Source organism: Catharus ustulatus, chromosome 3, assembly GCF_009819885.2.
Source record: "Catharus ustulatus isolate bCatUst1 chromosome 3, bCatUst1.pri.v2, whole genome shotgun sequence".
NCBI lineage: Eukaryota > Metazoa > Chordata > Aves > Passeriformes > Turdidae > Catharus > Catharus ustulatus.
This window is the reverse complement of record NC_046223.1, coordinates 88,891,397-88,910,221: the sequence shown is the minus strand read 5'-3', so window position 1 is coordinate 88,910,221 and position 18,825 is coordinate 88,891,397. Positions and strand designations below refer to the sequence as shown.

Genomic DNA, 18,825 nt, shown 5'->3' with positions numbered 1-18,825 from the left:
AATATGACTCTGTAGACTGATAATGAGGGCATTCATCAGAGATGTGGATGAGTTAGGTCAAGTCCTCACTTCAATGAATATTTAATTATTCTTCTTAGCATCATTACTGAGTGAGATCAGGATTCCCTCTCCTGTATGTCTCACTGTCTTGGCACTCCAGTTCTAGGAGGGTAAGAATACAAAACCAAACATCCTCTTGAGCTCCAGCTCCAACCACTGAACTCTGTAGTTATAAAATGTGACAATGTGCATCTTGAGTTTTTTAATGAGAAATGTCTTATGTAACTGAAATGCTTAATTGCACTTAGAGCTGGCAAGTGCAACAGTGGTCTTAGCCCCCTTTTGAGTGTTATATTGAGAACCTACTCCTCTGAATTCTTTTTAAACTATGTACTCATCTTGCTGGCTTTTTTTATTATTTAGTCCTTGAACCACAACTGGAAAACCATTTAGGCTTTGAGAATTACAAATCACAAAATAAGGATGTCCAGACCCCCATTGGGTATGTAGCTCTGTCCCTTGCAGGATTAATCCCATTATATTTGCTCTACTGAAATCATTCATGTGTGAGTACTTGCTTTAGTTAACATGGCTTCCTGCTTCCTTTCTGGGCTGAATGCATTTTTAAAAGGGGATATTCTGAAATATTCAGACAAAGCAACAAATCATTCATTAAGAGTAACGTGGAAAGTAAAAAAGACCTGGTCTCTGTGCATGTAACAGCTCTTCTCCCAGGATCCAAATGCCGCTGACATGGTACTATGTGAGAAAAGAAGAAATGAAGGCGTACAAGGGACAAATAGAACCATAGTTCTCATGGTTTCTCAGCTTTCTCATCTTATTTGCAAATATATTTTCTTGGCATTTGACATCAGAATTACATAAAGAAAACAGTGAAGACAAGGAATGGAGATTCCTCCTCCGTCACCAGCTGATGTGCTGTCCCACTCCAGAAGGCAGCAGAGGATTGTGTCATATGACAACTGTTGGGCAGTGTAAAAAAGCAGAGCTCATGCCCTGCTCCTCCTACCATAACTAATGTACTTGTGTAAGTTTTTTAATTGCTTACACTATATTTTGCCCATTTGCCTAATTGGCTGCAGTCAATTGCACAAATGCTGCTATCAGAAACACACCCTACTGCAGACTATTCATGCACTTTAAGATGCTCATTTTGAAAATGAAACTGTTAAATGGTGAACATTAAAAGTTGAAATTAGGGAATTTATTCCAGTTCCATAGTCCCACACATGAAGATATTGATGGAAAAGGAGAAGGTCCAAGAATCTTTGCAGCACCTCTCAGTTTGCTATGGTATATGCATAAGGGTGTTTGAATTGTTCCCACTGGAGCCATTTCTGTGGTCATCAGTCTCTGATTTCTGTCTTTTTTTTTGAGTCCTAATTATTAAACAGGTATATTTCTGTATTTTTAAAACTACACAAGAAAAATATTTCACCCAGACACTTGTAGTGATAGAGATACAGAGGCTGAAGGAATTTCCTAAAAATAATTTTTAAAACCACAGAGACAAGTTTCTAGATATTTCAGGTTATCTGGAAAACATTAGTGTGTCTGAAAGCTTAATAACTTCTTCCAGACATTTATCCAATAAACATTGTTGCTATCTTTCTTCAGACAATCCAAGTATCACTGCTTAAGCTTATATTTAATGAAGTGTGTGAACTGCTCATGTTAACATACAGTGCAGATAAACTCCAGGAATTTATTGCATCAGCAAAAATTAAAATTCTGTCATAGTCATTCTCTTGCCATGCTTTCTTAAGCAAAGGAACCAATCCCCTGGAGAGTATCAAACATCTCTCAAAATGTACAGGACACAGGAGCAAGTGTACAGATGCTTCATCACTCAGCAGAATTTTATGACCATGTAATATGGACCCATAAAGCCACTGGTGGCTGCTCTTAACACTAATCAATTTATATGACTCTCTGCTATGTGTACATTGGGGAGAAAGAAGACAGAACAGGAGAACAAAATAAAAACAACCATAAAACACAGAAAAAAACCCTGAACTGTCAGAGCAAAGAAAGAGGAGAAGGAAAAAATAGTAAAATATCAAAAAGAATTGCCTTGTGGTGTAGGAAGGCACCTAAAAATATGTCTGCAGACAGTCTTCAACAGCAGAAGATGGACGAAAATTTGATTTTATTCATCAACCAGGAAAAGTTGAATATATTGCAATAATGATGTCCCACATTGGTGACGATCCAGACTGTTGAAAATTCAGATTGCATAAAAAAGGGGTTAAGTGATGAAAGGCCAACCTCTGCATTTTTTTCCAACTCTGCCTCTAAGTGGAAATCACTCTTTTGAGCAGCCATTTTACTTGATAGCATGAAAAAGAGAGGGAAATTTTTTTCCTATGGTCTCAAAGGGTGTTGTAGTAGAAGCTGTTTTGTATTTTTTATTTAGTAAAAACTGTTCTTGACCCTTTTTTCAGCACAGGAAACTGAAGTTATGCTCAAACTACAATACATCAACTATTTTTATGAACTGCTTCTATTGTCTTCCAAACTATGAAAATTTTAATTACAAGTCCTAATTACTTAAACTGGTCATCTTCACTAATTCATAAGTTCATATTGGTAAGGAAGTGCACTATGAATGCATTTCCTCCTCTCAGAAATCTGTGTTCCCAGACTGAGAATAATAGCCTAGCTTTTGAAAAAATAGTAGGAAAAACTGCAGAAAATTTTGAAATCATTTTTCTTTGACACTGCAAAAATAAATTGGACATTAGTGTTGTAGGTGGTTTTTGAGGTAGGACGTACAATAGCTTGGCATGTACTACCTTTTTAACTTGAGGCAGATAGGAATTATTTGCATCCATTTATTATTCCAGAATTTAGCACACTGGTGCCATTCATGTGACAGTTTTCACATGGGTTCATTGCAATGGAAAACGCTTTTATTTTTTCCGGTGAGAATACCAGCCCTAACAGACCATTAATATTATGGTGTGCTTACATTTATTTTACTTGGTTTTAAAAAGTACAAAAGCACTACTGGAAAATAAAGAAGATATGTGTGATTCTGATGTGAATGTTTCTGGATATGAAATCCAAGTAAGTTATTTGAATCTATATACTGGAGTGTCCTTATATGTAGGTGTGATCATGCATTCAAATAAGCATGCTGTTCTTTGAATGTGTAATCACTGGGAAAATAGCACAGCTGCATTTACTTCAGTGTGTTAAGCTACTGTTCTTTTGCAGATATGAAAAGCTTTACATCATAGTATGTCAAATATTTGGAATTTGATTCTGTAAGTGCTCTGTGTTTGGAAATCTGTTGCTTTTCAGTGAAAGCCCTGATGCAGAGTGACAAACTCTCTGAGATTAGGAGGTCTCTAGAAAATACAGTTTTCAGATGCTTTAAAATATACATTTAGATTGTTTGCAAAATATTAGAGAGAATACAGAGCATATATCATATATGATTTTTATCTAATGGAAATATTGTCTTTAAGGTGCTGTTCCAATAGCTATTATTAAATGACAGTATATGTAGAAACCTTTTTTTTTTTCCTGAAGTCCTATATTACAGATACTTGACCATTTCATCACTTTCAAGTATAGCACTATCAGATATGGTAAACTAGAAATGTTTCTAGATACCTACTTGGCAAGGCCTGTTCAGTTAACTCATCATACATGGTTAGAGAAGATTCAGCAAGTATTTGCAAACTTACTTTCTACTGTGCTCTTTATACATTTTGGCAATTTCAGTTTATGTACAACTCACATTAAATATTTTGGAATGTTAACCACTGGTAACAGAAATATCTTTCAGCTCTCTACTTCATCATATCAAAAAAGCAATTCTTTTTTGTGTGTCCATATGAATCCCATATATCATAAAAATGTGTGCAGTAATTATTAATGCTTTCTTGACAATGTGTTATACTTATTTTTAATTTGTGTTAGTTCTTCTCTAATGTTCTTTCCAGCTGCTGGCTGTCTCTGGAAGGAGGGTTACTCTATGCTTTCGTTGGACCTGCAGCTGCTGTTGTCTTGGTAAACATTAATATAATTCCCACCATTTTTGTATGAAATTATAGACAGTGCTGCTTCCACTATAAAAGCTTAGATATAAAGCAACATTGCATTTTGCTGTAAATACTGAGATCACTGTTGTTTAACATACCTTCAGTATTTTGAATGCATGATTAATATGATTATATCACTTCTTTATACTAATTATCTCTCCATGCTTACACGGTAAGCTGTGAAAGAATAATGTACTGATTAGTGGCACAGAAAACTTGTTACAGGCATCACTGAGTTATTATCAGCAGCATCTACGCAATTGTCACTGCCTTGTGAAACTCAGTGACAGTCTTGATAGAGTGCTGCTTGGCAGTGGATTGCTGTGCCAGCAAAAGCAACAGAAGGACTGGAACCTGCCAGCAAGTTCTCCATGGCTACTGCTTTTGAAGGCAAAGAAAAAATTGTCATAGCTGGGAAATGTTACTTGTTTGTATTTTAATCTTCCACATCTCTGGACATGCATTTAGGTGCAGGATTCATTTCTGCCTAATTGTAGCTATCTGCAATGTAGATTTCTGCATCCAAGTCTGTTTTCCTAGCCATATTTCATTGTCAGTGAAGAAAATGCATACTTTTAGAGATCAAACTATCAAAAGTATTTCAGATGTCTACTTCAGGGTAAGATGAATTACATCCTACCTGTGCCATCAGCTATCAAACATCTGTTTTGCAGTCTGTATGGATTTTTCACAACAATTTATTTAGCATTTTTCCCTTACAGATTTTGAATCTAATTCCTCTTTCCATTCCAGAAATTTCATACTGTGATAACTCTATAGCACTGGTTATTTCTGGTTTTCTCTTGTAAAAGAGAATCAGTGTTATTAGTCATCAAAGATATAGCTATTCATCTACGTGAATTTTCCTGAAATGGATGTTTACTACTCCCATGGAGTTTTTCTCATCATTGCCTGGAGTCAAGCCAGGATCCTTTTGTACAGCTCACAGTCCCTGTCATGGTAGAGGAGCCAAGGATGTTTACAAAAAGCCAGTTATAATTTTCACATGGAAGTAACTGTATGTTCTCTGTTTAATTGGCAAGTCTTTGTTCGGAGATGTTGGAAGTTCACAGTCACAGTTTGCCCTTCCATTAGCTGGTAGCTGTGGAAAGGAGCTGTTCCTTGCAGCCACTTAAGCCTAAGTGTATGAAGCCAAGGAATTATGTAACATCAGCTGAAAAATGTTAATGCTGAAAATAAAGTTGAAATAGAATTGGCAGGGCACACTAGCGACAATTAGGTATTTTGGTACAGGTTTTGATAAAACAGTTTGAAAGGAAAAAAGGATTGTCCTTCTCTAATAAATAAAAAAAGGAACATTCATTTAATAGATTCAAAAACTAGTATTACCTATTTATAGGACTATGCAGAGGAAGGTTAATAGAGTTCAGTTCAATAATACAAATGGATAATAACAGTCATTTAGTTGTCCATTAAATGCCATTAATATGTCCATTAAGTACTAAAGTCCAACAGCTATTTTTTTAGGTTAGATCTTTTGTCCGTGTATGTGATCATAACACCATTTGCTTTAATGGGGCTAAACTTACATCCCAGGAATTCATCTGGTCCACAAAAATAGCAAATTTCAGCCAAATGAGGCTCAAAACTGACATTTTGGTGAATGGCATAGACAATGATTTATGTGCAGGAAGATCTGGAAAGCCACAGGCTAGTTCTGCATAAGTGGGAACACCCACATGGGCCATAAATGTTTAAAAAGGAACTGTGGTCTGACTAGCTCTTGCTGTGCAGAGAACTCAAATTGCAGTGGTTTTCCTGGAATAGGATATATATATTGTTGCAATTAAAACTGACAAAATATTATATTAGTCAAGCTTTTGGCCATCAGACATGCACCCATGTATAACTTCATACCAGGCAGAATTCAAGGTTCCCAAATGAGCCTGTTGCAGGGTGTGTGTACATGTCACCTTTTTGAGAATACAGCCTTTTGATGTGTTCAGGGATGTTACTACACAGTTTTTGAAGGAATTCTCAGACATGTAACAGGAGGCATTTTGCAGGCCTGTAATACAATACAGCCAGGATACAATATTTTTAGGCACTGAAAGATCAACTCTTTGTTTTCTGTTTGACAGGTCAACATGGTGATTGGCATTTTGGTATTTAATAAACTTGTTTCCAGAGATGGAATCCTAGATAAAAAACTCAAACACAGAGCGGGGTAAGCAATAACTGGGTTATTTTAAAGCATATTAAAATTTTATCACCAATTTTTAATTACAGATATTCACCAAAAATGCTTTTGATTGTGCTGTGAACTTTTATATCAGTGTAAGTGTTTCTAACAGATTCCATTAATCTCAAAAGCTGCTGTTGCATTATCCTGAGGGAATGCAACGAAACAAACCAAATATAATAAAACACAAGTACAACAGTATTAAGTTAATAAGAACAAGGATTTAACAAATCTGAGCAGAGGTTTCACAAGATGGTTACATGTGTAAAGCTGTTGCAGTTTGGATAGCAGTTTTATGATCTGTATATTCTGAAGGAACTGATTATTTTTGTCTAGATGTCAAATTAATTACTATGGAAACAAATGTTATTCCTGTTAATTGTTATAAAATATATTTTACAGCAATATATCCCATACTTAGGTCAATATTATTGTGCCATTTTGACTACATTAAGAATTTGTCTTTGTTCTTACATCCACATAACATCTACATAGGTGTATTTTCTAAATTAGTGTAAAAGAACATCAAAGTTTAAAAATCTTCATGGTTCAATGGTTAAAAAAGAAAAAAAAAGGTAAATGTGTCTTATTGATTATTTACATGCATTTACATTAAAATTCTCTTTATTATCATAAGAAGAAAATATTATCACAGTGGTGGTATCAGAAACTGTTCTGCAGTGGGTGACAGCTGCAGCAGCAAACTTAGATTCATTGGTATTGGAGAAAAATGTTTCACAACTGCATCATCACCTTCCTAATGCTTATGAAATTGTACTTAAACTTTGAATAATGATTTTTTACAGTTATATTTTCTAGTGTTATATTTTGGGCCGGGTTGTAGTTTGACTCCACCAATATCTGCATTTCTAACAATGATAAATGATGGTACCTTCATTTTTCTATGTGTTACTGCTATAGGCAAATTTATTGCAGATTCACTTTTAATTATTTTGCCATGTAACTAACAGTAGCATTCCTAATAAGTTTGATGAATACACTTATAATAAATACTTTAGCCGGTGTGATTTGCATTTCATATTAATTCAATCAAGTCTTTCTGGTTTTCAGTTCTTCTACCATCATTTTGACAAACATGTACTAAACCCTGTAATTCTATTTCTTCTATTTTCATCTTTTTTCATTAGAAAGTATTAATCTCATAACCTGCATTTTTCCATCAACATTCTGAACTCTGTAATAACAGTAGTGAAATAAAAAAAATGTTATAAAACTACCCAGATTATTTCAAAAGTAGCAATCACTTAGTAGTCACCAATTCAAATTCACATATGTTCTAATCCCAGTGATATAAAGAGCTGGAACAGTCACAGGTTTGTCTTTGTACATTTTGTAGGGATATTCAAACTTAGATTTAACTGCTTTTTTTTCTCCAGCTACTCAGTTGTAGGCTGTATAAATCTATTTGCATATACTTTATTTTATTGATGAAACAAATAGCTTGTTTTCTAATTGCATGACTTAATAAAGAAATATTTTATTTTAAAATAATCCATCTTTTAAATAAATGGATAAAGAATGAGAGATTGTTCTGTTAGAAATAACCCAGCTATTTGGGGAAAAGATGTAGCTACCCTAATGAGAAACAATCTTAACTTGTGTGATAACATGAGATGGTGGCTTGGCAACAGCATTCCTTGATACTACTTGGCAGATGACATCTCTTCGGTCATTCTTTGGGGCATAGAAATTGGTTCATCATTTGATCTCCTCTAGAAAGGTGATTGTCACTCATTCCTCAAGTATCTTTTGCCAGCCATGCTCAGGAAGGCAGCTTCATTCTTCCTGGCAAACATTGAACTTGTATTTGTCAAAATTTCAGTGAAAGGATTGGCCCTAGGATTTAAAACAAGTGAATGGGGCAAAATATACTAACTCTATATGATTTATCACCTTAATAAGCATATGGAGAATCAACAAGTAGGAAAAAAATATGTTGCCGGATCTCAATCATGACCTCGATCCTTTTCCTGGTAAAAGAGGAAGCATATGAAAATGCCCAGGCTGAAAATTTACATTTGACTTATACACACATTAAGTTCTATTTTTATTTGCAAGATCCAGAGCAGTTTTGTAGAGGTAAAGAGAATAATTCAGTTTAATAATGCTGAAGTACTGCCAGGCAAAGACAGAAAGTACTTTCATAAGCCTAGTTTATACTTAACCAAGGCATTTTTCTAGTTCATTCTTTAATCTATATTTTTAATTGGTGTCTACTGATGTGGATTCACTGAGTTATTTTCTCACCCCAAAATCATCTTATAAAAGATCTCAGTTCTCACTTTTTTCTTACGGAGGAAACCACCTTTTTATGAGAAATACAGTTTGTACTTTTTAGTGGAAAATCAATTTAGTGGATCATTTGGTTTATCAAAGTGAAAAACACTGGAGTTAAATGTTGTTTTGGACAGTATATTAAAAGTCTTGTGAGTGCTGGGTTTGGCAATAGCAAAGACTTAAGTTGGTCGAAATAACTGGGAAAAAACCCAAAATGTTACTTATCTTCATCACGTTGACCACTTTCCAGCTGGAATAGGTAAAGCATCCTTCCTGTCTGTATCGCATCTTATTCAGCTGTGGTTACTACCAGTTCTGATAGCAGAAAGAGAAACAATAGGAAAGATATCTATTTATTTGATTCGAGAAGCTGAATGCATGCTGTGTGGAAAACTTAAATTCCAGGTTTTGTCCTTTAACTCTTCTGACAGGTGCAGAGGTACAATTGTCTATACAAAACACTTTGAGCTTAATGCTTGTGTACTGTGTTTTATTAAAAGACAAAACAGGCCACCCTTTTTAATACCAACTGATATTTATTTCATCTGATTCCATACATTTCAAGCCCTGTATTCAGACCTTTATATGACATGAATAAAACTGTTCCAGATATTAGTGGGCCCTGAGGTCACTAGTACAATTCTGACTATACAGTATGCACATACTGATTTGATGCTTGAATAAATTTTGCAGGTTTCATTCCCTATTAATGCTCCGTAATGGTCCATACTTCACACCCCTCTTTTAAGTGTCCTGAGCTATTTCTCAAACATGTTTAAATGCAACAGTCTTTCATCAGGTCTGAATAGAGGGATTTCACTTTGTGTGTCTACCTTAGCACGTGCTTATGTTTACTTCAGTGTACTGAGCAGTTTTTGATCACATTTGGGGCCTTTTTTAGGTTAAATGGAAAAAATAGAGTTGCATGAAATTAAGCCCCATAGCATTAATGTATAAAGCTAACAATAATGTAAAGTAAAAATACAGTTTTGCAACAATATAGAGCATTCACCTTGAATAAGTCTACTTTTTCTGCATGACGTCATATTTAAAAGCTAAATTTCAGTAGCAACGTTTTTTGGTGACAATTCAATATTTTGTTCTTTTTGTGGGTGTTCTGTTTGTTTGCAGTCAGATGAGTGAGCCTCATAGCGGTTTGACGCTCAAATGTGCCAAGTGTGGAGTAGTTTCAACAACAGCTTTGTCAGCCACCACCGCCAGTAATGCCATGTTAGTCCTGATCATTTACATCTTCTTGTTACAAATCTTATACAGTGCATGTGAGACAATAGTTTGATGATGACAACTGTGTTTGCTAACACTGTATAAAGTGCTAAGCACATTTAAATATTTTCTTAAAAATTGCAAATGTGTTTATTAACTGAATACAGGATATTCTTTAGAACATAAAGTACAACTGTTACAGTCTTGTCTATGACTTTCAAGTTAAATTCGTAAAGTGACATCTTTAAATAATTTTTTTTAGTAGCGAGCTTTTTTGTTTTTTTTCAATATTACAATGCTGCTTTTCTCTTTTTTTCAATAGGGCATCCCTTTGGAGCTCCTGTGTGGTGTTGCCACTTCTAGCACTGACTTGGATGTCTGCAGTTCTGGCCATGACAGACAAAAGATCTATATTATTTCAGATACTTTTTGCAGTATTTGATTCATTACAAGGCTTTGTTATTGTCATGGTCCATTGTATTCTTCGAAGGGAGGTGAGGAATGGCTTCCCAGTTTTCCAAAGGGCTGTGCTCCTATTAATCTCTCAACTGCTCTTTAATGTTATATACAGCTTGCTCTGCAGAAATATATTTCATGGAAAGAGAAAAATAATTTATGGTGAAATGTGTAGGAACAAGTGAATGAGGAAAAGAGAAAAAGTGAAAGAGACAGGGAATTTAATTTAATTCCAAGTGGAAAATGTCCATATAAAACTTAACCAATTTAATTCAAGGTGTCTTTTAATCAGTCCCAAGTAAAGTTGATTTCTAAATGTCAGTCCTTCCCAAGGAGTATAGGAAAAGGTGAACATGAATGTCCTTCTGAGGACCAAAAACTATAGATTTTTAGGCTCTCTAAAACAGATTCAAATGCGACATTTCTTCATCTTATAATGACCCTGAAAGAGGACACAAGGAGATGATGTGTTATGTTGGTGAAGATCTTCCATTTCAGATCTACAAACTCAGGTACTTGCTAAAGTTATGGGGACAGCAAGGATGAAGCCCATGAGTGCTGTGAGAACAGTGAGGACTAGCAGGACCCTGGCCTGCCCTTCACAGCTCAGTGCCACCTGCCACAGGATTCATCACCTCTGAAATCTGATGGCAAAGCTCCTACACAAGTGCTCTTTAATCTGGCTCTGGTGACAGCTTCTCTAACCTGCCTAACCTGCTAACTAACCCCACATTCTATTGAGATGGGTTTCAGAGCAGTAGTGCTTTGTTGGCAGATCTGTGGTAATGGGGCCCTCCATCAAAAATGAGCAGGTGGAGCTGGACTGGAGAGTAGTTCTTGGTCCATGGGCATACGTGTGTGCTAGTAATTTATCAACTTCAGGATATTTACCACACCAGTAAACTAGATTATAATGTCCAGCATATTTCCCTGGGATGGACAAGAGATATTTGAAAACCTCAGGACTGAAAAAAACCCACAAAAAATAGGAAGATGTTTCAAAAAAGGTTTATTGTCAATAGTGAGTGAGGAATCTCACACAAGAGTTTCCTTTTTCACCACTGACACCCTTTAAACCCTGAAATTCAGTATATTAATGAAAAATAATATTGAGTGACATAATTTATTCAATTTTTTCAGCATTGTACCACTTTGCATGAGATTTATATCACTATCCTTCACAGTATGCATATGTGATTGTCTTATCAAATAATGAAGTTTTCAATTTTTAAAGAAAAAATCAATATCTTGCAGAAATTAGTACCTTACATTGTGCTGATTCCTTCTCACTTTAATCACACTGTTAGAGGCAATGAACTTTTTTATTTCTTGGTTTATCAGCTCTCGTATTGGAGGGACCTTACCTCATTTAATACCTTTTATTTTTTCTCCTTTGACTTTTCCCTTTGTTCAGGATAATATGTGCACAATAAGAGATAATACTCAAGAAAAATCTATTTTATGTAGAACTGTCTTGCAATCGCCTTATTTTCTTCAGCAATTTCTTTTCCAATATGATTTACATCTGGGGTAGGGTAGGCTCATCTGGAAATCCGAAAGCAATCATTTAATATATTCTTTTAGTCTAATGGTAAGACATTGCATCTATTTTCAGTAGAAAGAATAGTGGTTTCATAGTGTGAAATTTTTGTATCCATTGGGATTTATTAATTAGCCTCCCACTTACTGTCCCAGAGAATCATTTTTATTTTGGAATATGTACCTCTTGCTTGAGGTTGCATGTGAAATGTTCAAAACTAAAGCAGTATGAATAACATTATCTTTCACAGAGTCATAGAATATTGTCAGTAGGAGGAGACCCATAAGGATCATTGAGTCCAACTCCCTGCTCCTCACTACCTAACCTACCTAAAACTAAACCATATGACTATGAGTTTTCCAGACACTCCTCAAACTCTGACCTTGACTTGGAGCCATGACTAAGTATGTTCCAGTGACTGACCAACCTCAGGGCAAAGAACCTTTTTCTAATATCCAATCTGAATTCCTCTATTAATTTCATTTCCTCATGTTCTAATTCCATTTCCTTCTGTCCTAGTTCCATTTTCTTGTGTCTTTTGTAAGGATCCAGAGAGGCTAAAACATATACCCGGTTACTAGACATTGATTTTGGCAAAAAGACCAAAATCTGTGAGAAATTCTTAATATAAAATAACATAGCACAGTGTAAAATAAAATAAAATAAAATAATAATAAAGCAGCAGTTAAGTTTGCATCAGTGCAGTAATGCAGGAGTTTATTTGGAAAAAAATGTATTTTGACTGTTGAAGAAAGATTAAGAACAGACATCTTCCAACAATGCACTAAACCTTGAATTAAAGATGAATTTCCTATTCTAATGGCAGCTCTTTTCTGCAAATGCTCCATTCCCAGGGAATGTTTCAATAATGATGAAAATTTCATAGAAACACTATTGTCTGACCAAACTCGCTGGTAGGACTGTGGTGGTTGAGGTGAAATTAATCTTTTCTGTATGTAAACTCAATTTCCAATTTCATAGGATACTTTGACTGTAACCACTTTTAGCTCACTGCTTCTAATGTAGTCAATATTGCATTATAAGTATGTTTATATAGGAATCTTTTATTTAGGTTTATGTGTAGGAAATCAGCTAATTAGCTAGTTACGGTTTATTTTGTTCACTCCTTGTTTAGCAAAACATAGATAGATTAGATGTAGATACAGATGATATAGATGATGTAGATAGATTAGATATAGATATAGATATAGATATAGATGATATAGATATAGATATAGATAGATAGATAGATATAGATATAGATATAGATATATAGATATAGATGATATAGATATAGATATAGATATAGATAGATATAGATAGATATAGATATAGATATAGATATAGATAGATATAGATATAGATGATATAGATATAGATTAGATATAGATATAGATATAGATATAGATATAGATATAGATATAGATATAGATATAGATATAGATATAGATATAGATATAGATATAGATTAGATATAGATATAGATATAGATATAGATATAGATATAGATATAGATATAGATATAGATATATAGATAGATAGATATAGATAGATATATAGATATAGATGAGATAGAGATATAGATAGATAGATAGATAGATAGATAGATAGATAGATAGATAGATAGATAGATAGATAGATAGATATAACTAGATAGAGATTGATAGATATATAGATAATCTAACTGCAAAGAATCATTACTCTGTTTAGCAACTAATAAAGTTGCTCCAGCGAGTCAGTCTTAGCAGTGACACATCGCAGTTCTAACATGGAAATTCTAGAAGAAAGGCATTTTATAAAGCAGCTAAATAATCTATTTACATGGTATTTTTAAAAAATTACCTCATGAGAAGACTTCCCAGTGAGTCCCAAAAAGCACCAATGTTTGACCAGGTTCTGCCTTATCAAAATGGAGGGGATGTTTCTTCTTCAGCCATGACAACTTAGGCAGAAGTAAATGTACAGAGACAACTTATTCACTAATCAGTAGATTATCTCTAGCCAAAACAATGGTAGTGACGTTTGTGGAAGACAAAAAAGCCTAGGTATATTGCTGATTGAACTCTATTTGACAGAACACATTTAATTTTCTTTAGTCCTCCAGATTTAAATTGCAAACTGGTCAAAACACTTGAGGAATTAATTAAGGCAATATTTTTCATATGAGAAAAGATCATTCATAGAAATTTCTTCAAGAAGCACAAAGAAGTAAAAGTTGAATCACTTTTAATTTCAAAAATGTGTATGGTCTGCAATTATTTGGTTCATTTTGCTGCAGCAAAGTCATAGCTGTCTACTACACAGAAAGACATGTAAGTCCAGCAAGGTATGTTTCTGTCTGACTCTGGAGTCTGGCTTTCCAACCCCAGAGACCCCCAGGTGAGTACAGGCCAAGGGAGTGGCCATCATGTAGAGTGGGCAATGCCATCTGTGCACTGCACATGGTGCCTCCCAGCTGAAAGAATAGTCTGGTACTTTTGGTTGTCTGCAAAAGCATTTAGCTCTGCCAGTGCCTGTCAAGGAAATCCTGCCAGCATATTTGTCACTCTTGATGACGACTAGAAAGCTATCTCAGTTATAGCCTATAAGAGTGATCTAATATTTATAGCATGCCACCACAGGCAAAACAATAATTCTGACTGTCAGGGGAAAGAAATTTGGGGAGGAATATATCTCCATAAAATTCAAACAAAGAGGACAGCCCTGCTTTACTATGCTTTTATTGTCATTGCATCACAAAAAGAGACAGACTTCTACAATTATATGTAAAAGCTCCTTTTTTTCTCTTAGTTGTATTGATATAAACATAAATGATGGAAATATTTGTTACTTCCTCTAACACACTGTGTTGAAGACCTTTTGGGGCAGGGTCTGAATTAGGAAGCCAGGGATTTTCACCAACTAACTGGAAGAGAATTAAGTGATGTGTCATCTATTTCTGTCCACCATCAATTCAGTGTCTTTTGGAAAGACATTCAATTTTTCTGTACTTCTATTTCCTAACCTCTAAAATGAATATGATACTTTTTAAGGATAGACTATTTGGAAGTTTTGGAAGAAAAATGCAAGGTAGATAGATATTATTGCTTTATTTTGCCTTGCTAGCCCAGAGAGCCTAGAGTTGTTCTATTTTTCCCTCACTTTGCTCTCTAAACACCTAATTGAGATTGGAAGAGGGTGATGAATGTGTCATGGAATGATACAAGGGGTCAGCATTGAAGCCTATGTGTCTCAGCAAAACAGTTTGCCTGATCTGCTTGAACACAAGGCGCTTTCAAGCTGATTTGAATCACTCTTAGTAACTTATGTTAATGCTGGTGATGGGAGGAACCCACATGAAATATTTTCTTTAGCTGTGTTCTGCGGAGTAGAGAGCATTTGGATTAAATTCATCATTGGCATCTATAGCCCACATTTCAGAATTGCAGGAGAAAAATAAAAAGTACATGAGTAGGGCAAGGGTAAGTTATAAAAGCTTGGAGCTGGTTACTGTTGCTAAGGAAACTACTTCCCTGGTAGCCGCACGTTCATCACATCTGTCTCTCCTTCTATGCCCGGCTCTAAGAAAATCTTGTAACTTGATGTTAAAAGGCAGGGGGGAAAACAAGATTATATTTCAATGAAAAGTGTAAAGACAGCACAGTCTTTACATACTCAAATAACAATTTTGAACAAGCAGTTTAGAAGAGCAAGCTGGTATTTAGAAAGTTCAACCATTTTGATTCTCACTTGGGTGAGGACATCTAGAAATTACAACATATGTCAGTATCATGGATACATTTGACATTCTGTTAACATGTTCAGATCATATGCTGCTTGCACTTCAGAAGCATTGTAAGAAACATGCACATTTAAGAGGATCCTAAAATCAAGGTTCATTGCTTTAACGTAGAGGGGACTGAAAGTCTGACATGAGATTCTTGAGATCTTCTGGAGATATTAGAACTGGGGAACCTCCATGAACACAGAGTCTCAAAAATTAGGAGGCCACTGCATAAAGTGCAGTAAGACAAACAGTGTGTTCTGAAGTAGCAATGCTTTGGGGTCAAGCATCATATGCCTTGAGATGAGATTCAGCACAGCTGGGCATGCTTTGAAGGAGGCATTTTTTATTATATTTTTTGTCAAATCACTGTGCCAGTGGTTATCCAAGAGTATAAAACTCTGAAGTGCGACCTAACTTCAGCATTGATAAAGTGAGAGAAGACTTGGATTAAATTTGAAGCAACTGGGAGATGCCAAATTAAATTAACATCAAACACATGGAAAACCAAAGCAAGTGTAGTGACCTAAAATCAGAATCTGAGTTTCAATTGAGCACACTTTAAATTACAACATGTGGTAAGTCTCAGTGTTTTGAAATCAACCCAAACCTTCCCACCTTGCTTCAGTCTTCTTTCTGCCCTATTTTTGTCTCCCTCCACCTTCAACAGTCACTTATCAAGACTGCAGAGCACTCCTATTTGTTTAGGGGTTGAGCCCTTTAAAAAATGCTTTCTAATTAGAATATTTTTAAATTTCAATTTTGCTTTTGTGATAGCTTCTAAACAACTTACATGAGAATATGATACATTTAAAGGGGATAGCTCCTCATCAGCAACAATTGATGAATTATCCTCTTCTGTTCTCAAAATGTCCATGAGTAGAAGACAATTTTCTCCCTTTTAATTATTCTGAATGAGACATCAAGTAATTTTTACCGATAATAAATAGAATGTAGTTTTTTATAGGCATTTCATTCATAGTACTTTTATATTTGAACAAGAAATTGTATCACCCAACCAAGTTCCTGTTTTCCAAGTTACATCTTGCAATCAGGAATATGATTATGTATTTAGTATAGACACTTGCATTTCTGGCACTAAAATTCACATTGTAAAACATTATATTCCAAAAGTTGCCTTGAAATCCTTGTTGTTTAGAGAAAACAGTAAAATATGCTTGCATTCTACTGTCAGCAAACAGAAACTGCATTTTCTCTGAATGCACCCCTCTGTTGAAGTGCATTTCTAACAGTAGTGGTGAATAATACTTTTTCTTTAGACATGCACTCTGTCCAAAAGGAATGCAAAGATAGCATTTCCTATAAAAAATTATTCCTCAAATATACTGTGTTTTAGGGAGAAGTCTTAAAATTTACTTTATGGATCATATAAATAAAGAGTAATTTCTGCTAACTTCCTTTTGTATTTTCAAAAAATCTGTCTATGTGCAAAAAGTCCACTTTTCTTCGTGTGTCACACTGAAGATATTTATCTCATCTGAAGAGTTTTACTCCTAGAAGAGATGCATTAGATTTCCTGTACATGGAGCTAAAGATTATCATTGGAATCAGTATATCTGTCAAATAGACTTATTGTTTAATGTACAAATGACAATAATTGTTAGAACCAATTTCAATAACTGTCTGATTATAATAACTGTAAAGAACTGTCTTTCAAGAATCATACTTTTATCAAGAAGGTACACTTTTTCTTGCAGTATGTTATGGTTAGCAGTATATCTATTAATCTTGTTATCAGATGTCTACCAAAGTGAATAAGACAAAGCCAAAGGCTATCACCAAGACAGAACTGGCTTAAATAACATATAATAACGGTCTGGTAGCTAATTCTGGCCATACATAAAACTAATCATGTGATAGACAAATTTATTGCAGCCACAAAATATAACAAATGTATGAAATTAAAAAACTAGGCATTTATGTTTATTTCCTCTGATTTATGAAGTGTTGTAAAGAAAGGTCATGCATTGTATTCCATATGATATAATTTAATCTCTAATAGGAGTCTATGATGTTACACAAGAATCAGTATAAGCTATTTTTTTCACAGGTTCAAGATGCATTCAGATGTCGGCTAAGAAATTGCCAGGATCCAATCAATGCAGATTCTTCAAGTTCTTTTCCTAATGGACATGCTCAAATCATGGTTAGCTTTTATTTTCTTATTTGACTATGAATTTAGTATTCCTAACAAAAAGAAAAACTTTCTGTATTATATGTGGCAAGTTTGCATAGCTGAAATATTAACACCTAAGCAAAAGTCTGTTTACGTTATCATCTGCTTGTTTAAATATCTTAAATAGTTTTAAATTACTGATGTGATTATTTTGTGGAGGACCGTGAATTAGTATCTTCCACCAGTGTTCTTTAGGACAAAAGATTATTATATTAGGGAATAAAAAATAATTTAATAATATATTGTGACTTTTTCTAGTGTTGGTGTAAATAGTATTAATGTATTTCCCTTCATGAGATCTGGAAAAATGGTGTCAAACAAGATAAGGAGAAAGTGCTAGGCATTTTACAGGGGGAATCTATTTAGTGTGTTAAATTAAGAGATAATGAATTTTGCTAATATTTTTACGTAATTTACTAAGACAACATATTGGTCTCTTCACATTGAGCAAAAATTTGTCATTGACTATAATGGGGTCAGAATCAGGCCCTAAAGACATGCAAGGCTTAGCAAAAATGTAAGGTACATCAAGCAGATGCCCTTCAAAATGATGACTCAAAAAAAACCTGATTTAATGTTTTGACTTCAAAATCAAGAAAGAGATCAGTTTTACTGAACATTTAGTATGGAATAAACTTCTTGTGAAAATAAAAATATAAAACTAAATAAATTCTCTAAGAGAATAAATAGCTTTGTTTAACTAGGAAAGATGTGCTTTGATTTCCAACTGTTAAATTTCTTAGTTCTCACAATTAACTTTTGCACAATGAAACAAATAATATTTGTTTTTGGGGAGCGCAAAAATTTTATATGACTACATTAGTAGCAAGAAATGATAGAATGTTTCATAACAAATAAGCACTTCACAACAAATTAATGAAGTTTCAAACAGGATGAACTATTTTAATTACACTTATTCACAGTAATTTGTATTGCAGGCTGGTTTTCATACTTCTTTTCATGGCATTACCATGAAAAGCTTCCTTAAAGAAGATCCTTTGATGAAATATAGAAGTTATTCTTCCATATGCATTAAAAACTATACACGGTATCATTTTATTAAAATTACAT

The 18,825-nt window shown here is 34.4% G+C and overlaps 1 protein-coding gene across 10 annotated transcripts in view; it reads left to right on the top strand.

Annotated features, from left to right (window-relative positions):
- The window catches only part of ADGRB3 (adhesion G protein-coupled receptor B3), a 513,515-nt gene that overhangs the window by 413,817 nt on the left and 80,873 nt on the right, over positions 1–18,825 (top strand). For 9 of the 10 annotated variants that reach the window (XR_004417317.2, XR_004417316.2, XM_033054203.2 and 6 more), the window contains 5 exons: positions 3,975–4,041; positions 6,176–6,261; positions 9,706–9,804; positions 10,121–10,292; positions 17,629–17,724. Coding sequence is in view for 8 of the 10 variants with exons in the window: in XM_033054203.2 (XP_032910094.1) it covers positions 3,975–4,041; positions 6,176–6,261; positions 9,706–9,804; positions 10,121–10,292; positions 17,629–17,724 (520 nt within the window). In the remaining 2 variants the exon portion in view is untranslated. The remainder of the gene's footprint in view (positions 1–3,974; positions 4,042–6,175; positions 6,262–9,705; positions 9,805–10,120; positions 10,293–17,628; positions 17,725–18,825) is intronic. The other variant, XM_033054198.2, reaches the window with a different exon arrangement.